At 41.8% G+C, this 27,281-nt stretch overlaps 1 protein-coding gene across 3 annotated transcripts; it reads left to right on the top strand.

Moving 5' to 3' along the window:
• The first annotated feature begins 764 nt into the window (after positions 1-764).
• On the top strand, positions 765-27,281 carry abl1 (c-abl oncogene 1, non-receptor tyrosine kinase). 3 transcript variants are annotated; one of them, XM_073951715.1, is made up of 13 exons: positions 765-1,694; positions 11,448-11,606; positions 13,768-14,063; positions 15,003-15,275; positions 17,365-17,449; positions 19,635-19,812; positions 21,584-21,768; positions 22,191-22,343; positions 22,729-22,818; positions 23,061-23,189; positions 23,268-24,304; positions 25,126-25,697; positions 25,788-27,281. In XM_073951715.1, exons 1-12 carry the CDS (start codon positions 1,559-1,561, stop codon positions 25,135-25,137), a joined length of 2,733 nt encoding a protein of 910 aa, XP_073807816.1. In that variant the 5' UTR covers positions 765-1,558; the 3' UTR covers positions 25,138-25,697; positions 25,788-27,281. The 3 variants fall into 3 exon arrangements, with proteins under 3 accessions (XP_073807816.1, XP_073807815.1, XP_073807817.1); XM_073951714.1 differs by having other exon boundaries at positions 23,268-25,697; XM_073951716.1 differs by lacking the exon at positions 765-1,694 and adding an exon at positions 8,558-8,986 and having other exon boundaries at positions 25,126-27,281.

The raw sequence follows: 27,281 nt of genomic DNA on the forward strand, positions 1-27,281 counted from the left end.
AATTAAAATGAAAGTAGATCTCTATTTCTGTGTGAACTGACCCCTTAAGTGTGTTTCTGACGCTGCTCTGTGTGTTTATTCCACCAGGGGGCTTCAGTGATCACACAACTACAACTATAGAGCAACGCTTCTGCAACCTTCAGCAGTAATGCACTTATTATAAAGAGCAGATTTATTTAATTGCTGTAAATTATAACCGTATAATTATGTATTTATGTGCTGACATTATGATGTGCTTTAATCAATGATGGTTGTTTTTAAATGTGCTATGTAAATACAATCGAATTTAATATAGTTGTATAATAATATATACTAATAGAATAAATATTATTGATATTTAAGACAGTAAAACTCAACGCTGTTGCATCAAATTAAAGCTATTTTGGAGTTTGTTGAAGTATTTTTGTATTAATAGATTATTGAAATAAATATCAATCAGGTATAATTTAGTATGATTCAGAATGATGTTATATTAATATATAATATTATTTAATAATATTGTTGAATTAGAGAATCATAAGTCATATACACTTTAAGTTTGAAGTCTTTAATTAGGAATGTTAAAGAGAGCATTAATCTTACAGTTTTGTATAATATATGTTTTCTGCGTACAGGAACCGCAGCGTTTTTATTTTTAACTGTTTATTATTATTTATTCATATTAGAGACAACAACAATAGGTAAACACTTCTTACAAGGCGTTCACATCAAAACAAAATACAAGTTTTCGCTTGTTGGCGGAAGAGCGCGGCGCGTGACGTCACGGGCGCAGCTCGCGTGCGCGAACATGGCGGTTCCTGCGACGACGAACGACGCGAAGAAAAGTGCTGGAAGTTATGAAATATTACTAAAACATGACGAGAACCAGCATTAAAACACTGCGGGGGAACCGAGCGGGTGTCCGGTGAGCAGAAGAGCCCGACAGCGGAGACACGCGGCGGGTAGAGGAGCGTTTAAATCCGCCTCAGAGAGAGAGAAGTGCACGCGGAAGTGACGAGACTTTACCAACTAACCAGAACTCAACACCACAGCCAAAGGCAAGAGTTAAATCTGCACAGAAGAGCCTGGAGGGCTTCAGTGAGATCCACACACTTTATTCATGACTTTAATGAGCATCAGGAGATACAAACACGGTCTCATCTGCTTACTGAATGACACCACGATCACACCAAACGCGTTTACTGCACTCCCAGACTCTTCCAGTGGCTAATAATTATCATAATAACTCTAATAATGATGATCATTGAGAGTTTCACGCACACCAGAGCGTCTGAGTTCATCACTGACCCCTCTGATGTGCTGATATCTTCTCCTTTGAGAGTTTGATGTTGACGTGACGTCAGAATGATTGACAGCTCGTCAGCAGTGATGTTCATGCATTAATGCTGACTCTGTGAATGAGGATGACTCCTTCATACATCCCACAGTGCCTTAGAAACACTTCTAACCTCTAGAAGGCGGGGATCTGATCTGCGGTCAGGCTGGCACATGCATGACTGGCACAGGGGAGTGTGTGTTTTCAGGCTCCTCCAGCTGATCTCCTGCGCTGTGTGTTCTTATGGGGCAGCAGCCAGGAAAGTTAGTGGGTGAGCAGAGGAGACCGAGCCTGCCGGCACTGCCCTTCATCAAGGCCGCGGGGAGGAGAGAGACGCCCCGGCACGGAGCACCGCACTGCAATGTGTTCACGGTCCACGGTCAGTGCCAGATCCAGCACACCACATTCACTCATCACTCAAGGGGGCAGTTCACTCACGAATGATCAGTAGGGAACATTTAGGATCAGGGGGAGGCCAAGCCAGCCTGAGATCCCCGAGGCTCTGCAGTGGTTGTGGAAATTATAAATTGAACCAAAGCAATTATAATTGGGTTAAGATTGGCTATGACAATTCTGGAAAACCAGCAGAGCCTTGGAATTAATAATACAATTAATAACATTGAGGCCTTGATCACACTGAATGCACTTTTAATGGTGCGAGGTGCCTTTTTTGAATGGTTATAAATTGGTTGTGAGTGTTTGTGCACTGCTTAGGGGCCGTTCACACAGAATGCATTTTCTTTCTGTATAGTGCACTACTATACTATTGTTTTTCAATGTAAACACACGCTTGACGTACGTGTCTGACTGCTACGTTGCATCTTTTGAAGCATCTCGTTTTTTTAAACGCCATGTCTGGTTGAGAGGTCTTCGACTTTCACACACAGCACAGTCAGTTCCACAGCAGTGGACCAATCAGAAGAGTGCTTGGGTGTTGCAAGCTTCAGTTTATAGTAGAAAGTTGGCATGATAACTCTTATTTAGCTTTATGGCAGAGGAGGCGCTCATTCTGGCTGTGTCCAGATTAGGCATGGGACGATATCCGTGTTCAATGTGTACCGTGGTTTTGAAAAGTCAGGGTTTTAAATTCGTCAAAATTTAAAAGATAAATATTTTAAAGATTTTTTATTTACATTTTTTTTTAGGACAACAGTATCTCCAGCAGTAAAGATCTCCAAAGACACTGTTTTAAATAGTAAAGAAATCAGTGCTTTTGAAACTAATGAAGACAGCAGAAGTCAATAATTCACGTTTACTGCTCCAAAATACTTGAAATGTTTCTCAAATTGAAATAAATTGTGTACAAAGAGGAAAAAAGTTTTCTATCCCGACTTTTAAAAAGAATATATTTTAGATAGGAGTTTCAAAATTAATTGTTTCTTCAGTCCACCACGAAGCAAATGCAGACAATTCAGAACATCAGAAAGATCCAGCTAACTCTATCAAGCCTCTTCAGCTGCTCCAGAACGCAGCAGCACGAGTGGTCTTTAATGAAGCTAAAAGAGCACATGTCACTCCGCTGCTCATCCGTTTGCACTGGCTGCCAGTTGCTGCTCGCATCAAATTCAAAGCTCTGATGTTTGCTTACAAAGCGACTTCTGGCTTTGCTCCTTCTTATCTGCTCTCACTTCTGCAGATGTATGTGCCCTCCAGAAACTTGCGTTCTGTGAATGAACGTCGCCTCGTGGTTCCATCCCAAAGAGGGAAGACATCACTTTCCCGAACTCTCACGCTCAATTTGCCCAGTTGGTGGAATGAACTCCCTAACTGCATCAGAACAGCAGAGTCACTCGCTGTCTTCAAAAAACCACTAAAAACTCAACTATTTAGCCTTCACTTCCCTTCCTAATCTGCAAGTGCCTCTCTGGATATAACGCTAACTGTACTAAAAAATAAATAATAATAATAATAATAAATACTAATGCTTTCCTTCTTATACTTTACAGACCTGAAACTTGCCTACAGCACTTATTCATTGTTGCTCTTATAGTTGTGTAAATTGCTTCCTTGTCCTCATTTGTAAGTCTCTTTGAATAAAAGCGTCTGCTAAATGTAAATGTAAAATTTGGTATCGGTTGAGTAATAATCATAACCGCTTACTATATACTGATGTCATTTATCTCATTTGCACTATGTTTTGTAGCTTACTATGGCGAGGGAGGCGAGCGCGAGTATTTACTACGCTCCAACTACTTAAAAACGCAGAAACTGTGCACAAATTTGACTGCGTGTGTGTTTGCTGGACAGTTTCCCTGACACTTACAGCAGAAGCTCCATTTCACTGCCATTGAGAGAATGAAAGTAAACTCCATTTCTCTCTCTCTCTCTCTCTCTCTCTCTCTCTCACTCTCTCTCTCTCTCTCTCTCTCTCTCTCTCTCACTCTCTCTCTCTCTCTCTCACTCTCTGTCTCTCTCTCTCACTCTCTCTCTCTCTCTCTCTCTCTCTCTCTCTCTCTCTCTCACTCTCTCTCTCTCTCTCTCACTCTCTCTCTCTCTCTCTCACTCTCTCTCTCTCTCTCTCTCTCTCTCTCTCTCTCTCTCTCACTGTGGCCCATTTGACCTGCTGGCGTGACTTTTCCTCTCCTCCTGGCTGTTACAGTGATACCTCTGTATACAGACATGAGCGCGTGTCTGCAGAGTTTTCTCCACCGTGTCTATGATGGATCAGCTGTGATCGCAGCCAATCGCAGCCCTTTCTGTTGAGCGCATGACCAATCAAATGAGTGTAAGAAAGAACTCGCTAGACAAGGTTCAGATCGCGAGCTGGATATTTATATTTGTTTATTTGCTATAAATGCTCGTGTTGTTTAAAGGTACAGTTTATATATCTGACTGTTAGTATTAAAGGACACAATTGCATTACAAATAGTATATAAATATATTTATACATTTTAATACAAGAAGTGTAGGTTCACAGCTCTTATCTCCATACTGTGATATTACACAACTTTGATGTGCTGACCCCCCCAACTTTAATCAGGAGGTGAACACAATACCTCATTCTCCATCTGAAGCTCCTTTACGAGACTCCACACTTGTAAACACTTGCTCCATCGGGCTCGCGGGGCTCTCACCTCACCCACACTCATTACCGCTACCAAGTTGTCCAGTCACAGAGCTTGCGCTATGTATCACTGCGATGTGTAGTTAAATCTTTCGAGAGGTCAGCATCGGAAAAAGGTCCTAAATTGGACATTGATTTCTGCTGGAGATACTGTTGTCCTATATAACTTAAAACAAAATGTAAAGGAATCGTACACACACCTCAGGAACGGTATTGCAGACAATCTTTGCGGTTTTAAAACCTCGACTTTTTCAAACCGTGGTATACCGTGAACATGGTTATCATCCCATGCCTAGTGTTGGCATGTCCCTGTTCATGTGTGTACATGTGCATGTGAGTGTGTATGTTCACACTGCAGTGTTGTTTTAGCATGTGTGTGTGTGTGTGTTGTAGTATATGACTGTGTGTGGTGTTTGCGTGCGAATGCATGTGTGTGTTTGTGCTGCAGTGTTTTCTGTATGTTGTTTTTGCGTGTGTGTGTGTGTGTGTGTGTGTGTGTGTGTGTGTGTGTGATAGTCAGCTCAGGCGTGTGTCGGCCTGTCCTCCCGCTTCTCTCTGCTCTCCTTATCCTGCTGCTGCTGCTGATGATGATGATGATGATGATGGTGGTTCAGGAGCTGCCGGTGTTTTCCCACTAACCCGTCAGTAATGACTGAACTGACCAGTGTGCTGTTCATCAGAGAACTAATTTCAGGCCTCGACACTATTTGCAGGAGCACTTTTATGTAGATCCGTTCTGTTCGTTTCTACAAGCTGTAAATGCACCTCTGCTGTCTCTCTCGTGTGTGTGTGTGTGTGTGTGTGTGTGTGTGTGTGTGTGTGTGTGTGTGTGTGTGTGTTTGAGCTGAGAACAGCACACAGATAATGTTCCCCAGCTCTCTGAAACTGACCCTTTCAGCCTTTGATGTTGATTGTGGCGTTTTGGTGACTGTCGCTTTAAATGCAAATGAGATTGTGCTGTATTCAGAAGAGGGCGGAGCTTCAGACACCTGTGTGTCAGCATAGCGGCAGATGTAAAACAGCACTAGAGTTATCAGTGTCAAAATGTGTGCTGTCTGGGTCAGTTTGTGTGTGTGTGTGTGTGTGTGTGTGTATATCTTTGAGTCTTGTGTGTGTGTGCATTAGTGTGTATGCATGCATGTGGGTCAGTTTGTGTGTGTGTGTGTGTGTGTGTGTGTCAGTATGTCGGTGTTTGTGGGTGTGTGAGCGAGTAACTGTGTGGGGCAGTGTGTGTGTCTGTGTCAGTATGTCGATGTGTGTGTTGGTGCGTGTGTGAGCATGTAACTTTGTGTGGGTCAGTGTGTGTGCATTAGTGTGTATGCATGCATGAGTGTGGGTCAGTGTGTGTGTGTGTCTGTTAGTATGTTGGTGTGTGTTTGTGCCAGTGTGACTTAGTGGGTCAGTGTGTGTGCTTTAGGTGTGTGTGTGTGTGTGTGTCTGTGTCAGTTTGTTGGTGTGTCTGTGTGTGGTTTGTGCATGTGTGAGTGCGTAACAGTGTGTTTGCATGCATGAGTGTATGATCAGTGTGTGTGTTCCTGTGTCAGTATGTCGGTGAGTGTGTGTGTGTGTGTGTGCGTGTGTTTGTGCGTGTGAGCATGTAACTTTGTGTGGGTCAGTGTGTGTGCATTAATGTGCATGCATGCGTGTGTGTGTGTGTGTGTGTGTGTGTGTGTGTGTGTGTGTCAGTATGTCGGTGTGTGTTTGTGCCTGGGTGACTGTGGGTCAATGTGTGAGTCTGGGTCAGTGTGTGTGCTTTAGTGTATTTGAATGCATTAGTGTGTGTGTGTGTCTGTGTCAGTATGTTGGTGTGTCTGTGTGTGGTTTGTGCATGTGTGAGTGCATAACAGTGTGTTTGCATTAGTGTGTATGCATGCATGAGTGTGTGATCAGTGTGTGTGTCTGACAGGATGTCAGTGTGTGTTTGTGCATGTGTGAGCGCGTAACAGTTTGTGGGTTAGTGTGTGTCTGTGTGTATATGTGAGTGTTTGTTTCTAAGAGATTGTGTGTGTGCGCGTCAGTGTTGGTCTTTGCTTGTGTGTGAGTCTAGGTCAGTGTGTGTGCATCAGTGTGTCAGTATGTCAGAGTGTGGAAGAAGTGTGTGTGTTTGTGCATGTGTGAGCGTGTAACAGTGTGTGTGTGTGGGTCATTGTGTATGCATGCATCAGTTATTTGTGGGGTCTGTGTGTGTGTGTGTGTGTGTGTGTGTGTGTGTGTTCTCCTGTACACCTGGATCATGTTTCCTCTGCTGATGCTGAACTCCTGCAGACGTTCTCGTTTACTGAAGTTCTTAATGTTGAAATGAGTGCAAGAACGCACGCAGACACACACACACACACACTCCTCGCTCAGCCTACAGTTGGGAAAGAGTGTTTAATGACAGCTAGGCCGGTGTACGTCAGCGAGCGGATTATATAAATGATTCTGCATGAGCTCATCTCTGAGAAATGTGCTTCATGTTTCTGCATCTGTGGCCTCCCCCTCTTCACAGAACCTGCCTCTGCGGCCTCGCTTCTGTCTGAGCAGATCACAGAACACACGGCCAGTTCACTCCTGTAGCGTGTTCACAGTCAGTGGTGTCCAAACACAGCTTCCTGAAGGATGTGTGTTAATAAAACCCTTTACAGGTGCAGTTAATACAGTCGCTGAAGTCACTAGTGATCAAGGACCAAACCTCTGGTGTTAATGGTGTGTAAGTGTGTGTGTGTGTGTCTGTGTGTCAGAAAGCCGTGTGTGTTAATCCAGTCACAAAATGCAGCGAAAATCCTCCACAACGGTAATCGTTTGATTGCGGTGTTTACATGTTTACAGTCGGAGAGCAGCATTTACAGCAGATCTTTCAGTTCATAATATTGTAGTGATGTTATCATACAGTAAACCTTATTAACTTAGAAATCATTTGACTAAGGTCCGTCTATAAACACTGAAAGAGTACTGTTGACCATACCAACTAACTTTACCTCTGAATAAACCAACAAAGAGCACTGATCACACACTGACCACGTCTGTAGAGACAAAACAATCAACACTAACTGGAGCCGCGTCTGTATTAAGAGGAGACGAGCAGCAAATCCAGATTTCACCATTTCCAGATGAGTAAAGCTCTCGGGTGAACAATGTTCCTTAGACACGTATTTCTGTTGAGCGTCGCGTGCACTGATCCACACGTGAGTCCAGCTGCCCTCTCATAGCGGGAAAACGAAAACAAAACCTTCACTGCAGCACATTATAAACCCAACACTGACGACCCGTAACTCCACACAATCCTTGTTCTCCTGCTTGTTTTGGCAGCACACAGTGTCGTCTCTCTGCCGTCTGAACACTGTAACAGGTACAGTCTTTGAAGCGATCATGCATATTAATGAGGCTGCACCGCATACATAATGGAGCGCGCTGATTGGTTTACTCCAAGCCTTAATCATGCATTACTGCAGCACACTCAGAGATGTAATACGGCACTCCCACGTACAGACGTCCAGTCTACACACTGGAACACACGCTGAGATCTCATGGCCGTGACGCAGCTTCAAAAATTAGTTTTAAACCGGAAAAACAACCAATTTTCAATTTATAGTGAGATATATGTGTCCTGATAGTGTTTATAGCAGTGTGGGACACGTACAGGACTGTCAACAGCTCAACACATGTGCTCTGGTGTTTCGTGACCCTTTAAGACTGCTGTCTTGTGGGCTGTTGTATGCGAGTTTGCAGATGGGTAGATTGTAGTGAAACAATATTTATTCTGATGATTTTGAATCTTGAACCTAAGAAATATACTTAATTACACAAAAACAACAAAACTAAAAAGTAAACATATAGCCATTTCAAAATATATAAACTAGTAAAACTAGTAGCCTGTAAAACCCAGTTAAAACTAGCTGAAATTGAAAGCAAATGACAAAGTAAAAACTCATGAAAAACCCAAAACTACTCTTGTTATGTGTGGACCCTGAGCTCCTAAAATCCCCAGAAACTGTCCTTGTGTGTTTGCGCACACCTCCAATCCTAAAAGCAGGAGCAGGTGAAGATAGCTGTGTTTGTTTTAACTGCGAGAGGAACAGTGAGGAGGAGCTGGAGAAACTGAAAGACAAAGGCAGATTCCAGTTACCGGCGTCAGGCTTCAGAGAGTGGGCGGAGCCTTGGCGATGATGTCATCGGCCCCATCCTGAAAGGGCCTCTTTGTTGGCACAGATCAGCTCGAGCTCCGCTTTTCCTGAAGACCGTCTCACACACGACAGCACCATGAAAAACACAAGACAGAGCGCTTTTTAGGGAACGTTCAGTGTGTGTGTGTGTGTGTGTGTGTGTGGGAGGGTGGATGGAGACGACTGAACTAACGACGACCGAGAAAACTGGAGAAAATGGAGTCGCAAACTTTGGAAAAGCTCAGCCGAGGACCGCGGGTTTAAGATGGCACTTTGGATATCTGGGATATCTGACTTGATCTGACTTGAAAAACTTTCAGGATAATAAAAGAGGAGAGCAAAACCGGACGTTTCTTTCAATCGGACGTGCTGGGAAGCAAATGAAAATGTTGGAGATCTGTCTAAAATTGGTGGGCTGTAAATCCAAAAAAGGTCTTTCCTCGTCCTCCAGCTGTTACTTGGAAGGTAAGCGGCATCTGCGGTGACAAACTTACGTGTGTTTGTGTGTGTGTGTGTGTGTGTGTAGGGAGGAATGTCAATTATAGAGCGGCAGATGATCGGATGGGTCGGGGTTGATGGTCTCGTGAAAATCACAGGCCTCACTGCTGTTTCTGTGTGTTTGGAAAGTGGAGGAGGGGGAAAGCGAGAGAGCAGAGCCAGACGCTGGAAAAAAGAGAGGAAAAACCGAGGGAGGAGGAGGAGAGAAAAAAAAATAACGGGAAACCTGACTCCTGTCTGGAGGATCGTGCGTGCGTGCGTGCGTGTGTGTGTGTGTGTGTGTGTGTGGAGAGTTTGGATGCATCTGCAGCTTTTAGGTATAATATATGTATGTATATATGTATATATGTATATATGTATATATATATATATATATATATATATATATATATATATATATATATATATATATATATTAGGGATGTAACGGTATCAGAATTTCACGGTACGGTAATACCTCGGTATGAATGTCACGGTACGGTATTTATTGAATCATTTACAGGAAAAAACAAAACTTATGAAAAAACTCCAAAAAAGTGCCAAAAGTGTCAATGACATACAAATTAGTCATCTATCTGTAAGCTTTGAAACAGGAACTTCAATTTTAATAACAAAAAAATATTAAACCATGTAAAAAAATAAAGTTTCAATTTAGTATTGTTGAAAACTCATCACATTCAACATTTAATCACTCACTCACTTAGATAGAGATGGGTTTAAAGGAAAATTATCATATAAATATAATCTGGTAAAAGCTGGTATCTCTGGGTATTTACAATGTCCCCTGCAACAGAATAAACCCTCTCATTTGGGACTGAGGTTTCTGGGACAAGAGAGATATGACTTGGCCCAGGTTGACAGCAGTGGGGTAACGTTGTGCATTGTCTTTCCCCTACTTGAGAGGACAAACCATGAGTGAGATAGAGGTCTCATGTCTGCATCAATCTGAACAGTGTGCTGACAACACCGCTATTCAGTACGCCCGCGACAACACAGTTGATAAGAACTCGCGCGACAACACCGCTATTCAGTACGCGCTCGACAACACAGCTGATAAGAACTCGCGCGACAACACCGCTATTCAGTACGCGCTCGACAACACAGCTGATAAGAACTCGCGCGACAACACCGCTATTCAGTACGCGCTCGACAACACAGCTGATAAGAACTCGCGCGACAACACCGCTATTCAGTACGCGCTCGACAACACAGCTGATAAGAACTCGCGCGACAACACCGCTATTCAGTACGCGCTCGACAACACAGCTGATAAGAACTCACGCGACAACACCGCTATTCAGTACGCGTGCGGCGACAACACCCGCTTTAGAGTTTTCCAGCTCTTTTTCATCCCCGCTTCTAGCAGCACACTCCATTTCCGCATTACTGGATCTGTAGCGACAACAGACCACAAGGGATGATGGTCAAGCATGGGCTGATGGGAATTGTAGTTTTCGCTACCTCCCGTTCGCTTCATTCGCCTGAGCAAATTTTCTCAGAAGACCTATAGTTTTACCGAGTCATGGGACTACGGTAATATCGAAAAAAAATAATATTGCGGTATGACGGTATTTACAATACCGTTACATCCCTAATATATATATATGTGTATATATATCTCCATGCCTAATATCCGATAGCTAGAAAGTGATTTATTTTTTATAAATTGTTCAAATATTGGTGTTGGTGAAGTCCAGACACTGTTGTGTACACCATTATTTCATATAAAATTGACTTTAAGGTTAAACATGTCTAAAAAGTGGTCATGAATGAATATTTACTCAATACAAATGTTTAGCGGCTTGCACCCGGAAACAGTATTCCATTCGTCACGACTAAACAAGTGGATAGGGTGTCCTATCTTTTTCACATGACTGTGCTGTAGGTGTTTATAGATAGTTATTTAGGTGTATATGACTGCATTATTTTAGTCGAATGTTTGTTTTTTAATCTAGCTCTTTCTAGCTCTGCAAACGGTACTGTTTTGAGTGAGAAAGTGTTTTCTTTCAGTCAAAAAGTCACGTAAATATACTAAACCTCTAGGATCTAGTAAATCACGAGCTAATTTATACTAACTACTAACTTATACATGTAGTATAAATAAATATGTCACTATACACATAACCTAGAATAAACTACACAAGTGCTTTTACATAAGACTGTGCAATTAAGGTGGAAGAAAACGAGAAGTTCAACATGATTTATGGTGCATTCACAGGTAAACACTGCTTTCTTTATTGAGTCCTTGTAAGATGGAGTTTAAGTAAAGCGTGTGGTGCATACGGAGAGTAGAGTGTTTCTACAGGTGGTTTGTCAAGCCCACTCACCTGTGTGAGGCACACTCAGAAATGCACAGTGTTTTGATAGAGATATGGTGGAGGGATTATTGGTTAGGGTTGTTCATCGTCACTGTCTGTTCTTCCCACAGAGTCTCGGCCGGATTTCGATCCCCCCGGTCTTTCAGAAGCGGCGCGCTGGAACTCTAAAGAGAACCTGCTGTCGGGACCCAGCGAAAATGACCCCAATCTGTTCGTGGCGCTGTACGACTTTGTGGCGAGCGGCGACAACACTCTCAGCATAACTAAAGGTGAGAAACACCATCATTAATCTGCTGGATCTTCTACAAACCTACTTTTAAAATATGTATTATTCCAAGCTTTAGATGAGAATAGCTGTGAGTCTTTATTATAATGCGGTGCAGTTTTAAAAACATCTGCAGATAATGATTATTATTTCCCAATCCAAATTCTGTTTCTAAAAATCCTTAAATCAAGGTGATACTGGAGATTAGCGCTGCACAATATGCCGTTTCAGCATCGATATTGCAATGTGCGAATCTGCCATAGACACATCGCAGGATGTCAAGCAATTTCAAGTGACTTTAAGCAGTTTTGGACACAAGAAATTATAAAGTTTGCCACTTTAATGAAGATTCGTTGTTTGAATATGTATACAATGTAGATTATAGAGTGTTCATTTACATTTGATTATTGAACTTTGTCGTTCTGTTGTTTTCTGAATTGCCTTTGCTCTGTTGTTTTCATCTGTACTTTACTTGATTTTGTTTTGTGTATAAACCTTCACAGAAAAATAACCTCATTATTATAGAACGAAACCAGCGATCAAAACCTGTTTTCAGACCCAAACATTAGTTTGAGAAGAGTAATGGCACCCTACAGCTGCGTAACTTCTACCTTCCTTTAGCATGTCCAGAAGTCCAACGTTTTGTGCGATGGTTCTCCTCTGCCTTTTGGGTGCTGCAGGTGCCTTTGACGGTGGAGAACGTTTCATCGACATTGTGGGGTTTATAGGGGAGAAAACTGCTAGCGGTCAAAGATTTATGTCAGTTTGGCAAGCTGAACGCATTCTCTACTGTACAGGAGACACGGCACGCAGGAGGTTGATTGACAGTGGCCTACAGCCTATCAGGACGCAGAACACAATGCGCTGTAAAACAAAAAAAGCATGTCAAAATGCACAAAAAATCCATAAAAGTGTGAAAGGTGAACCGTGTTATAGCAAAGGACCACTGTATATACATCTTTTGTATCATTTTGTACATTTAATGCTGATGCATTGCAGTAAAATCATCATCATCAATGTAAACTCATGAAGTTTTTCCAAATGCTCATCATGTGAAATGAAGTTCATATCGCAGTGTAAATCACAGAAAAGCTGAATATTGTAGTGTTAGTTTTTTCCCCAAATCGTCCTATTTGAGATGCAAAGTTCTGAAATAAAGTGATGATTTAATATATAAACCCTTTAATATTTTAATGGCATATAAACAAATACACAAATGCTGATTTAGCTAGTAAATGTGAATTTAAATGCATCTTAGTGAAGTTCATCTTGATTAAATTTTTTTTGGGACATTTGCACTGGGAAATAATTAAAAGAAATACCTAATAAACAATATAATTGTTACAGAAGGCGATTAAAAGTGTTTTATTTGACCTATTTCTGTTGTTTTTTTATATGTTGAGTTTTTTTTTTTTTGCTTCTCATGTCCATTTTTGCTTCTATAATACATGCATCTCGATTTATTTGTCTTTTTATAGAGTAGAAAAAGCGAGCATTGTGTTCATATTGTAGTGTTTTTGTAGTATAAGGTTTTTTTTAAGTAAATAAGGGCTTTTTATGTTTGCAAAGTGAATAAAAAGGTAATATTAATGCTCCAAATAAATGCACATTAACAAACTAAATCAAGATATTATCTTACCTTCAAATGATTCATTATTAAATGAGTGTTTCAGATGTCTTCAGTGATTCTTCATACTGTACACATGCAGAAACTCGTGCAGTTCTGAGTCTGCATTGCGCAGATGTTGTAGTTCTGCTGCTGCTGTTTATTTCTGCTCCTTGTTCGCTGCGTTTATTAGCAGCAGTCTGAGGTCACGTGTCTGACTGGAAATCCACATTTGTGCTGGATTTCATCTCCTCCTCTTCCTTCATCACGCTCAACATGTCAGATTTTCCCCAAAAACAGGGAGAGAGAAAATAAATAGTATCAGAGATTTCACTTGATTACTAATTAATATCATTACATATGAGAGGTTAGTCAGCTAGTGCACACTGTAGGAATTACTAAAATAACCCTAAACACTATACTGACTGCATATTGTTGATTTAACACTGTCATAAAGGTGTTTCCCCCTTTAACAAATCTGTCAGGATTACTTCAACAGCTGTAGAGTGATAGTGTATTGCTGAACTGACCTGCTGACCGTACACTGGCTCTTCTGCAGGAGAGAAGCTGAGGGTTCTGGGATACAATCACAATGGTGAGTGGTGCGAGGCGCAGACCAAGAACGGGCAGGGCTGGGTGCCCAGCAACTACATCACGCCCGTCAACAGCCTGGAGAAGCACAGCTGGTACCACGGGCCGGTGTCCAGAAATGCTGCAGAGTACCTGCTGAGCAGCGGCATCAACGGCAGCTTCCTGGTGCGGGAGAGCGAGAGCAGCCCGGGACAGCGCTCCATATCACTGCGCTACGAGGGACGAGTCTACCACTACCGCATTAATACAGCCTCAGACGGCAAGGTCAGACACACACACACACACACACATATACTCACGGGCACACATTAATGCACATTCACACACATGTACTCACACATGCACACATACAGTCTTACACACACTTATGCACTTTCACACTCAAAACACAGACATGCATGCACACGCATCTACATGCATGCATGCACACACACAAACATGCTCAACAATGGGCATACATGCACATTCACATGCACATATATGCACACACACACTCTTGCACCTGCATGCACACACTCAAACACAGACATGTATGCACACACACACATCCACATACACGCACGCATGCATGCACATACATAAACATACTCACAGACTGACATACATGCACATGCATGCGCGCGCATACACACAAACACACACACTCACACATGCACGCACACACAAACAAACATGCACATCTAATGCACACATAGACACACACTCTTGCACACACTCACACACACTCAAACTACATGCCATAGTCTAATATGCACATATTAATAGGTGTGTGGAATCAGCTTGTGTCTCAGTGATGTGTGTGTGTGTGTGTTTTGTTGCATTCCTGCTGCTCGCTGAAGACCGCTGCACTCATTCCTCACATGCCTGACGCGCCTCTCACTGTACAGACAGTCACAATAGCCGAGAGCAGATCACACACTCCGCTAACTGGAGGAAAATCAACTGCACAGCATTACAGGGCAGCTATCATACAGACATCACTGCCATATGGGGTTTAAACGCAGTTGTATGTTAATATAACCAGCCTCTAATGCTAATCCTAACCCTAAATATACATATATACATGCATACATCTGTTTATAGTTTGCATTGGTATATAATATATATATTATTTGAGTGAAGTGTTTGATTTTAAATAATATTGTGAGTCTCAGAAACATGCAGTCATCTCCTGTCTCATGCTGTGTGTGTGTGTGTGTGCAGCTGTACGTGTCGTCCGAGAGCCGCTTTAACACTCTAGCAGAGCTGGTTCATCATCACTCCACGGTCTCTGACGGTCTGATCACCACGCTGCATTACCCCGCACCCAAACGCAACAAACCCACCATCTACGGCGTCTCTCCAAACTACGACAAGTGGGAGATGGAGCGCACGGACATCACCATGAAGCACAAGCTGGGCGGAGGGCAGTACGGGGAGGTGTACGAGGGCGTGTGGAAGAAGTACAGCCTCACCGTGGCGGTGAAAACACTGAAGGTCAGAGACGGATGCGATCGCAAATACATTATTGGCCTTATTCTGCAATGCTGAAGTGCACTTGATTTTATGGCAAGGCGAGTTTATTTCTGGAGCACATCATAGTTCAAAGTGCTTCACTTAAACAAGATTAAAAGAAATAAATAACATAAAAAAACAGCAGAGCAAAAAGTACAAGTCTGCAGCATAACGAGCTGTTTTCAACATCTAAAAGTGAATGGAAGTCAATGAGAGCGGAGATCTTGAGCCAAAAAGGTTCCAATGGCTGCGTCCGCTCATACCTGATGGGTGAGGTCAACAATCTGGGTCTTTTTGTTTAGCATTTACTTTTGTGGTTTCAATCCTTTCTGTTGAACACAAAAGAAGGGGTTTTGAAGAATGTTGGAGACCAGGGTGCCGTTCTTCATACCTCGATGAGATGATTTGGCAGATCCTGGATCTGTTCATCTTGATAACTGATCTCTGGCTAATTTGTTCTTCAAACAAGTTCGCGAATCAGATTAAAATATCTGGATGAGCTGATCTGAGATCGCTGTGTGTGTTGTGAAGGACTGATCTATCCATCCTCCAAATCATGATCAGCAATGCAGTGATTGGCTGACGGCACAGCAGCGTAATGACATCATCTGATTAATATTCAATTATTCATGTGAGCAAAATTACATCAAATTAGCAGTAAACAGCTTGTTAAATATGATGCGCAGTAACTCTTCACTCAACTCTGCAGACTTTAGAGTATTCATCATGTATTTCAGTGCATATCAATGTATTTAGAGCAGATTGTCTTCCTTATAGTAGCCTAGGCCTGCTCCAGTGTTTTTAATCGGCGTAAGGAATAACTGTATGAATTAATTTTGCATCAAAAAAGCATTTTGATATCGGTAAAGGTGTCAATCATTGGCGTATTAGCGGTCAAAGCACGTGCATGACTACATAAATTATTATCCAAAAACAAAAAAAGTTAAACAAAAATTCTAAGAACAATTATATTTTGAATTTAAATAGTTTTTGTCTTGCGTTTACATTAATTTTACATTTGAATAGCCACAATTATATATATAATATATATATATATATAAAAAAAAATATATATATATATTCACTATTTTCCCAAGTGTATTTAACTACTGTAAGAAAATATTAAATTTCGGTACATACTGTCAGTATTATCTTTGCTTTAACTGACTCGACTATGAAATGAACGTGCTCCCACGCAGGCTTGAGCTACCAGAGCTGTTACTATGACAACACGTGTCAGATGAGTTTTACGGACGATACGATCCTGGATCATGTCAAATCGTCATCATTTAAATCCAGCTCATTGAGTAATCCACGTATGAAGAACAGAGCCCAAGGGTCTGTTTGATCCTGGATCTATTAATCTTGATGACTGATCTTCAAACAAGTTTGCGAATCAGATTAAAATGTCTGTATGAACTGATTTGAGATCACTGCGTTTGGTCATCGTTGTGAAGGACACCCATGTAAAAAACAAGTGCACTAAAATAGATTTTAAGTACACTTAGTGCACTATTTTGATGACTAATTTAGTTAATTTTGGTTTATTCTAATTTAATCTTTAGTAGTTCTTATAATAACCTGAAGCTCAACTGTGTACTCAGATGTGCTATTTTGACACACCATTAAAATGTACTAAATTCTGCTTTTATTGTGTTGTTTCAGTACAATTTTAGTACAATTAAAATCATCTTTTTATGCATTTTAATATACCAAATGTATAAATATAAATTAAATATTATATATATATATATACTAAATGCTCAAATAAATTAACTCATAGATTATTTAGAATATAGCAACAGCATATTTTCAGGTGATAAATCATACACTAAAGAGCACATTTTAATTACACTAGTGCACTTCTATAATGGACTTGAAGTGCTCTATTTTTGCCCACTAATTTTGTGCTTAATGTGCTGAATGTTCATATTTAGTAGTACTTAAACTAAACTAAACTGTGGTGTTTTGACACACCATGAGTCTGGACTGAATTGTGCTTTTAAGGTGCTGTTTCAGTATTGTCAGCTCATGAATCAATGCATGTGTGCTGTCTTTTCCTCTCGTGCAGGAAGACACCATGGAAGTGGAGGAGTTTCTGAAAGAAGCTGCAGTGATGAAAGAAATCAAACACCCAAACCTGGTGCAGCTCTTAGGTGAGGAAAGTTAACAGGAATAGGTAATGAATATGTAAATCACACACAGGTCATGACGGTCATCTTTTTTTGATCTTTTGATATATTTTATACGTAATGATAAGGTTATCAGCTGGTATATAAAATCACTTTTCTCATAAATGTCACTTTAAACCATTGTTTGGTTTTTAACAGGGGAGATTTTCTTTTGCGTCAACTTGCTAAATCCACTTCTGCTTTCCCCCCCCCAAAACCTCTAAATCCACCTTTTGAGATAAGAAAATCACTAAAGATGCCATTATAAATTATTTTACCAAACATAAAACTCATTACACAGACCACCTGAAATTAAAAATACAGAAATCTGTCAAGTAAGTGTCGGTTCACTCCGCTGTGATAAACCAAGGACAAAACAGAAGGATTTTAGTGCATTAATCAATAACAATAAAACTGACATTAATTAAGTCTGAATGATCTGTTGTCATTTCTGAAGTTTGGGATTTAGATGTAATGTAAGTAGAGTAATGTAAACATTGCAGACATTGTAAACTAAGCTTGGTGGATTTAAATAATGTAATGTAAAAACATTGTGAAACTTCAGTTTCTGTGCATTGTCCATTAATATAAAAAGTTAATTAGATTTACAGGTAAAATGAAATAATATAAATATTGAATAGTTTTATACTTTATATTTCTCTTTTAAAACAATAGCTTACATTAGGCCTACTGGGCAATAAGGGCATGCCTCTCAGACTATTTTAGAAGCTGTCAGTCATTCATTCTCACTATACTTACGGTCTTGCTCTTTTGTTTATCCTCATAGTATCCAAGTAGGATAAAAGAACAACATCTTAAATGGTGAAACGGGGTTGCCGTTTATTGTATAGTAAATCAGTCTCATTCAAAGTAGCGTCGCTGTGCAAAAACACTATGAATGCATGCTGCACTCCCGACAGTACAGTGTGTTTTCTTCTTCTTATAATGCACAGAGTTTTGAGGTAAGGCACGTCTTCATTTGCCATTCATTGACAGTCAGACAGGCTCATCCAGTTCATCAAACGCCGTCTTTTAAAATCGAAAGCGGAATAAATTAGTCTCCTCATAAAGCTGGCGTATCTGCTACATTGAAAACATAGTATTGGATTTGCAACTTCTGATTGGGTCTCGGGATATAGCAGCTGTTGCTGTCAAAGGCAGGGGGCGTTTTGCAGATTTTGCCAACAAACTGTTATTTCTAAATGTGCTGACACTGTGATTTAGATGATTAGAAGCAAATCTATTTGTTGAACATGTAGTACGTGCTTAGCATTCACTCAATGGCATTAGCTCATTTTTGGTGGAAGTGGCTTTTAGCGGCTTTTGCATCTGAACTCATTGTTTATATATATATATATAGTTCATTTTTTTAAACATTTTTTGTTTTAGTATATACAGTAAATAAATACAGAGATTTCTACTTCATATACATATATAAAACATATACATATATAAAAATATATATGTATAAAAACTAACAAAAAGGAGGTATTATAGAGAAACCAAATTCAGTTGTTTTGAATAATTGGTTAAAGTGCAATCTTGAGATCTAGTCATTGCCTGTTTGAAGTAAATAATCCCATCTCATCCAATCGTTTTCCTTTTTTGTTTTTGTAACCATAGGAAAATGTTCAGGTAACATATTTGATGAACCACATTGGTTACCACTTTACTTGAAGGGGTGTTTATAAGACTGTCACGTAACCCTTATAATCATGATATGAAACCCTGTCATAAATCCGTCATAAACATGATTGCCTTGAAGCTAATATAAATATGTGAGGAATTTTCTAACAGCGTCATTAATATTGTTTTTGTCCTCAACTACAGTGAAACAAGCTGAATTTGTCATTAAAATGTCATTAAATATTAATGAAGCTCTTAAAAATGATTGGACAGAGTAAAGACACTGATGAGACATTTAATCAATGATGAAAATAATCATGACACCGTTATAATGCCTCAAGACAATCATGTTTATGACGAGTTTTGTTAATATTAGTTCAATTAAAGTTAATTTATAGTCAGTGTAATGACAATTACATTAAACTTCATATCACCCAGTGCTATCAGCATCAGGGTATAACCCACAGGAGAAATGGCTTCATAATCAGAACAACACATTCATGATAATCCTGGAGAATTCAGGCTGATGTTGTGTGCTTTTCAGGCGTCTGCACTCGGGAACCTCCGTTCTACATCATCACTGAGTTCATGACACATGGAAACCTGCTGGATTACCTGCGCGAGTGTAACCGGCAGGAGGTGAACGCTGTGGTGCTGCTCTACATGGCCACGCAGATCTCCTCCGCCATGGAGTACCTGGAGAAGAAGAACTTCATCCACAGGTGAACCAGAAAACACACACCTGGGCACCTATTATGCAAAAATCACTTGTATGCAGGGTTTAAGCACAGTTGTGTGTGTGTGTGTGTGTGTGTGTGTGTGTGTGTGTGTGTGTGTGTGTGTGTGTGTGTGTGTGTGTGTGTGTGTGTGTGTGTGTGTGTGTGTGTGTGTCTGTGTGTATGTTCTAATCAGACTTGATGCAGAAGCACTGTGATTGACATTCTCCCTTTGTACGTGTCATCAGAGGGCAAAAGCCCCGCCCACTAGTGTCCCTCATTAGCATGTCCAGCAGCCCTGAGTGAGAAGCAGCCGTCTGTCCATTAGCCATTAGAGTGTTTGAGCTGCTAAAGACGATGTCAGCATAGACTAACAGCATTATAGATGTGGAGTTCTAGATGAACAGTGACAGGAGTCTCCATCAGCAGATTATTTCGCTTGTTTAAAGGGAAAACTCACTTAATTTTGACTCATTGTTTCTAAATATAAGACAATATTTTTTGCTTAATAATGTCTTGATTCTAGTCCAAAACTCTAAGCATTTATTGCAATGTAGAGCTTGAAGCGGTGTTGAATACTGTCCATATTCCCTAAATGCGATTAGAAGACTGATGTCCAGCTTTAGTAATAGTGTCAGAAAGCCTGTCCTAGGAACTTAAGTTTAATAATAGTTTCCTGCATGGTCGGATAATCATGAAGCACACCATTATGGCATGACTGTCAGTCATTGTTTATGCTACATGTTATACAAGTGAGTACATGTATATGTTTGATTCTGAATAGTACAGTTGAAAGCAGAAGTGTACATAAACTCTATAAAAGGAGCATGAAAAATATCTGATGGTAAATGATCCTGAATGTTCACTATTTTAGGTCTGTTAGGATTAACTAAATGATTTACATTTGCTCAATGCCAGAATAATGAGAGAATTGTTTATTAATTTCTAGACAGTCAATAGTTAACACACATTTTCTTGGTATTTTAGCTTTGCTTTTAAACTGTAGAACTTTGGTCAGATGTTTTGGGTCACCGTCCACAAGCTTCTCACAATAGTTTGCAGGAGTTTTGGCTCATTCCTCCTGACAGAATTGCTGTAACTGAGTCAGATTTGTAGGCTTTCTGCTCACACAAGCTTTTTCAACTCTGCCCACACATTCTCTATAGGATTGAGATCAGGGCTTTGTGATGGCCACTCCAAAACATTCACTCTGTTGTCCTTAGAGCACACTTGAACTCATTTAACAGTGTGCTTAGGGTCATGGTCTGTCTGGAAGAGCCATTTGTGGCCAAGTTGTAATGTCCTGGCTGATGTGTTGAGATGTTGCTTCAGTATTTCTGCATAATGTTCTGTCTTCATGATGCCATCTATGCTGTGAAGTGGACCAGTCCCTCCTGCAGCAAAACAGCCCCACAACATGATGCTGCCGCCCCCATACTGCACAGTTGGGATGGTGTTGCTAGGCTTGTAAGCTTTCCCCTTTGTCCTCATATTGCTCGTTATGGCCAAACAGTTCAATCTTACTCCATCAGAGCACAGGACTTGTCTCCAAACATTAGTCTTTTCCCAGTGTCAATTATCTAATGGTAATCTGGCTTTGTTGTTGATTCCGGCTTGTTGATTTTCCCATGTTGCTCATCATCGAGAATCTTTTTTCCACTCTTGATCTTCTAACCAAAATCTGATCCATATTTGGCCGCCTCATCCAGCTAAAATCTTGACTATAGTGGGACTTCACTACAATTAGAGTGAATTGACGGTCTGGTTTATCTTTCAGGGATCTGGCAGCCCGTAACTGCTTGGTCGGGGAAAACAACCTGGTTAAAGTGGCAGATTTTGGGCTAAGCCGGCTGATGACGGGAGACACATACACAGCCCACGCTGGAGCAAAGTTCCCCATTAAATGGACTGCGCCGGAGAGTCTGGCCTATAACAAGTTCTCCATCAAGTCAGACGTGTGGGGTACGCATGGACAGACAAAAGAACACACTTCCACTGTTACAAATGATGTTTACAGTAGTTTTATGTTTTCATTGTGTTTTCTCTCATTTACCTTCTTTTGTCTCAACATTTAACTCATTTTATTTAGTTGTCTTACTTTTTTCAAGTTATTTATAAACTGTACTGCAAATGTAGTTAATGGAGCCTCTCGTTTTTGTGGCTTCAGGCATTGTTGGGATATATTTGAATGCTGTTTTAATGCATAAACAATTAATAAATTGCTATGCATATTATTGATGGAGAAGGTATTACCTTTTCAAAATTATATTTGTATATAATATAAAATAATTAATTAAAGTGTTTTCGCCATGTCCACTGAGCCATCTTTCCACATTCAGACATGCATGTGTGAGAAACTGATCCTCTGATTTGACCTCCTTCAGCATTTGGAGTCCTGCTTTGGGAGATCGCCACCTATGGGATGTCTCCGTATCCAGGAATCGACCTGTCTCAGGTGTATGAGCTGCTGGAGAAAGACTACCGCATGGACAGACCCGAGGGATGCCCAGAGAAAGTCTATGAGCTCATGAGGGCCTGTAAGCAGATCCTTCTACACAATCTCTGAAAGAAAGAGTAGACAAAGTGACACCCTATCATGCACACTGTGCAATGCAAGTGTTGTTTAGCTTTTATCAGCTCAGCGCAGGTTTCATTTTAACGTCCTGTGCCCTGTTTATATGGCAAATCTGCTTTGGTGCAATTGAAGCTTGCTTCTAAAGGTAATTGAATCTGCTTGGTTTAATGCATATTACACTCAAAGCACACCCATGACTCTTTAACGACGTAAGGACATCCCTTTTAGACCAGTTTTCCCATCCTTAAAATTGTAAAAGTGGATTCAGACTTGCTCCAAGTGCATTTATATCGTTAAAATGGAGCCCAGTGAGTAAACCTGTATGACTGTAGTGTTTCTGTCTTTAGGTTGGAGGTGGAACCCTGCCGAGCGCCCTTCTTTTGCTGAGACCCATCAGGCGTTCGAGACCATGTTTCAAGAGTCCAGTATCTCTGATGGTATGAGCTTTCAAAATCTTTAATCAAACTGTTTTGAATAATAACACCATGTGTGTGTATTTATGGCCATGTGGAGTCTGATTTGAGGTTACTGTCTTACTGTCAACTCTAAATTACAATTAGTAACGGATTCAGATGTTCCCTATCTATGCATTCTGCACTATTTTACATTAATAATGCATTCAGTTTACTGTAAATCTGTACCTCTCTGGTGGCTCATCCTCATTCTTGTTGCATTGCAGAGGTGGAGAAAGAGTTGGGGAAAAAAGGAAAGAAGCTGACCCTGGGACCAATACAGCAGGCGCCAGAACTTCCAACTAAAACCAGGACACTACGAAGACCTACAGACGGCAGGGATGGGGACAGTCCCGGTAAGCTCTTCTCTCTCAGACCTCTGCTTATTTTCGTTATTATCGAGCAGTTGTACTGATGAACTAAACTTTCTCCAGACGCAGCCGAGGCCGAGGTCACTGGACCCCCGATGATGCCGAGGCCACTCCTAGATAGCAACCTGAATGAAGATGATCGGCTCCAGTCTAAAGATAATAAGGATAAATTTCGAATGAATCCCTTCAGTTATATTAAGAAAAAGAAGAGGACGGCTCCGGCGCCCCCAAAGCGCAGCAGCTCCTTTGGGAAGATGGACGGACACCTAGACCGTAGAGGATTGGGTACTGACTGCAGGGAGGATTTCAGCAACGGGTCTTCCACCAATGATGCCTTAAACAGCATTGACCCTTGCAAATTAGTTGGGTCAAACAGTACCACGACCATCGGGGTCACCAACGGAGCTCCAGTGTATCCCGGTCAGCTCTTCCCATCTCATCCACGGAAAAAGGGCACTACATCGGGTGGTGGAGGGAAGCTTGCCACGACTCCACCTCCAGAGGAGGACTCCATGTCAAACTCCAAACGCTTCCTACGATCTTCTTCTTCCTCCAGCATGCCTCCAGGCTCTGATCGCTTCGAATGGAAGTCCGTAACCCTGCCGCGGGACATTCAGTCAACACACTTTGATTCTAACACATTCAGAGGCAAGCCAGCTTTACCTCGTAAGAGCTGCATGCCACGAGGTGGCACGCTTACCCCACCACCACGCCTTCCCAAGAAAAGTGAAGATGTTTCAGACGAAGTCTTCAAGGACTCTGAGTCTAGTCCTGGATCAAGTCCTTTAACTCTGACTCCCAAGCTAGGCCGCCGACCCCAAACAGAAAGCTCCAAAACTAGTGCCTTACAAACAGAGGTATTAAAACCCAATGTGCTTCCACCTCTTGGAGACGAAGGCAGACCTCGAAGACTCAAACTGTCCTCTGAAATCCCAGGACAGAGAGAGCGGGAGAAGGGGAAGTTTGCGAAACCCAAACCCGCTCCCCCTCCTCCTCCGGTGTCCAGTGCCAAATCTGGAAAGACCTCAAGGAGTCCGACTTTTGAGGTGTCTTCAGATACCAAAGTCAAGAGTTCACTAGACTCCGCAGATCAAGGCAAGGCTAGTCTATCCCAAGAAAGTGCTAAAAAGTTGCCCAAAAATGGCTCAAAGGTAAACCCCTCGAAGGCAGGTGCGACTGCTCCTCTACCTGGAATGGGAGCCAGTCCTGTGGTCGGGGATCCGGGATCCAGCTTCATCCCACTGATGACGACGCGACGTTCACTGAGGAAGGCTCCAGCACGGCAGCCATCAGAGCGACTCTCCAGCTCCACCATCACTCGAGACATGCTGTTGGAGAGCTCTGAGCTCCTGCGTACCGCCATTGCACGTGTCTCCGAGCAGACCGGCAGCCACAGCGCTGTCCTGGAGGCGGGGAAAAATCTGTCCAAGTACTGCGTCAGCTACGTGGAGTCCATCCAGCAGATGCGGAACAAGTTTGCTTTCCGCGAAGCCATCAATAAGCTGGAGAGCAGCCTGCGCGAGCTGCAGATCTGCCCCGCGGCCACCGGCACCGCAAACACTCCGCAGGACTTCTCAAAGCTGCTGTGCTCCGTCAAGGAGATCAGCGACATCGTGCAGAGGTAGCAGAGAACGGCGCCACTGGAAACACAGTATCTCGATGTCTGGGGCCATGTCTTACATTTCAGTTCAACACACCTCAGCTTATCTCATGCCAAATAGAGGAACGTTTGTTCAGTGTCTTATTACTGTGTGCACAAAAGGGGGAACGTTTGATGCAGAGCTGTGCTGAAGAGTAGGTCAAGAAATCAACTCTGCCACTTTCAAAATGCATTGCTATTCTCTCTGGAATCTATTCTGAGATTAGTTTTTAACAGCAGTCGGCGCTCTAGGCTATTGTTTAACAGCAGACGGCACTTTAGGCTAGTCTTTAGCAGCAAACGCTAAACCCACAATGGATCTTCCTCATGAGCATTTTTTGTATAGTTAAAAACTAGCCTAAAGCCCCATCTGCTGTTAAACACTAGCATAGAGCGCTGTCTACTGTTTGTATCTTGCTTAGAGTGCCATCTGCTATTTAAAACTAGCCTAGAGCACCATTTGCCGTTTCACACAAGCGTAGAGCGCCGTCTGCCATTAGACACTAACCTAGAGTGCCGTCTGCAGGTAAACACTAGCCTAGAGTGCCATTTGCTGTTAAAACAAGCCTAGACCGCCCTCTGCTGTTAAAAACTAGTCTTGAGCGCCACCTGCTGTTAAAAAAATAGCCTAGAGCGCCATCTGCTGTTAAACTAGCCTGAAGCACCATTTGCGGTTTCAAATGAGCGTAGAATGCCTTCTGCCATTAAACACTAACCTAGAGCGCAGTCTGCAGGTAAACACTAGCATAGAGCGTCATCTGTTGTTTAAACAAGCCTAGAGTGCCATCTGCCTTTTAAGCACTAGCCTAGAGCGCCATCTGCAGGTAAACACTAGTCTAGAGCGCCATCTGCAGGTAAACACCAGCCTAGAGCATCATCTGTTGTTAAAACAAGCCTAGAGTGCCATCTGCCTTTTAAGCACTAGCCTAGAGCGCCATCTGCAGGTAAACACTAGTCTAGAGCATCATCTGTTGCTAAAGCAAGCCTAGAACGCCCTCTGCTGTTAAAAAAACTAACCTAGAGTACCAACCGTTGTTAAAAAACTAGTCTAGAGTGTCACCTGCTGTTTATATCCAGCATAGAGCGCTGTCTGCTGTTTAAAACTAGTCTAGAGCACCATCTGATTTTTATGTCTAGCCTTGAGCGCCATCTGCTGTTAAAAACTAGCATGGAGCGCTGTCTGCTGTTTATATGTAGCCTAGAGCGCCATCTGCTATTTAAAACTAGCCTAAAGCACCATTTGCCGTTTTACACTAGCATAGAGCGCCGTCTGCCATTAAACACTAACCTAGAGCGCCGTCTGCTGTTAAACACTAGCCTAGAGAGACATCTGCAGGTAAACACTAGCCTAGAGCGTCATCTGCAGGTAAACACTAGTCTAGAGCGTCATCTGTTGTTAAAACAAGCGTAGAGCGCCCTCTGCTGTTTAAACACAAGCCTAGAGCGCCATCTTCTGTTAAAAATTAAGCTCAGAATTTATTTAAATGAGAATATTGCATCTTGATCAACTCTGAATCAATGCGCAATCGATTTCTCGAACATTTCCTCGCCACAGCTCTACTTCGATGTTCCTCTATCATCCATTCGGCGACCCTAAAGGAACTCCAGGTCGAAGTCTTCGTGACGTGATCCTTCCTGACTGTCCTCTGCATTTTCTCAACGAAAAAGGCCTGATCTCAGCGATGCAGACGATTGAAAGTGAATCACCTCGCGTGCCTCGTAATTATGGAACCAGAATCTATTTTGATCACAGAATGAAACTGATGTAGTATTTTTGCGATGTGGTTTTTGGTGTAGGGTGTTATGGTGAGATTGTGAACGCTCCCTGTGATGTGAGGAACTGCTTTAAGTATTGCAACACTGTGCCACGAACGACATTTCACGGACAATTCAGTTTTATTGCGCGGTTTGTGTTCCTACACAGCTTTCGGCAATGCCTTAGAGACACAAATCATCGATCGGCGATTAAAAAACACTACTGTCTCAAGGAGAAAGACTTGGAGGTGTGAAACCTGAGCTTAAGAAGCCGTATATGTATAGATGTTTTTATTTTAACGTTGATTTCAGACTGACGGAGGAGCTTTAATGACCACACTATTCTGTCTTAACCAGTCTTTTCTCGTTGTTTTGCTCGTTTAGTTAAAATAATGCCCTTGTTTTCAGTATTAGTTTGTATTTTCCAACACTTTGCCGTCAGACTGCGATGCCTGAGGAGGACCACACGCTGCCTTGATTTCAACACGCCACCAGTGTTGCTGACGTTTTTATATCTTGTCCTTTAGAGATCATGCCACTACTTTTACATTTGTATTCAAGCCTCACTTTTTTTAATGCTCGTTTCTGTAAATACACACTTGTTTTCTCCTATCGGTTGATTCTTCTTGTAACCCTGGTGCAATGTGTGTTGCATACAATACAGTTTTGCTACTTGAACGACA

This window comes from Danio rerio, chromosome 5 (assembly GCF_049306965.1).
Source record: "Danio rerio strain Tuebingen ecotype United States chromosome 5, GRCz12tu, whole genome shotgun sequence".
Taxonomy (NCBI): Eukaryota; Metazoa; Chordata; class Actinopteri; order Cypriniformes; family Danionidae; genus Danio; species Danio rerio.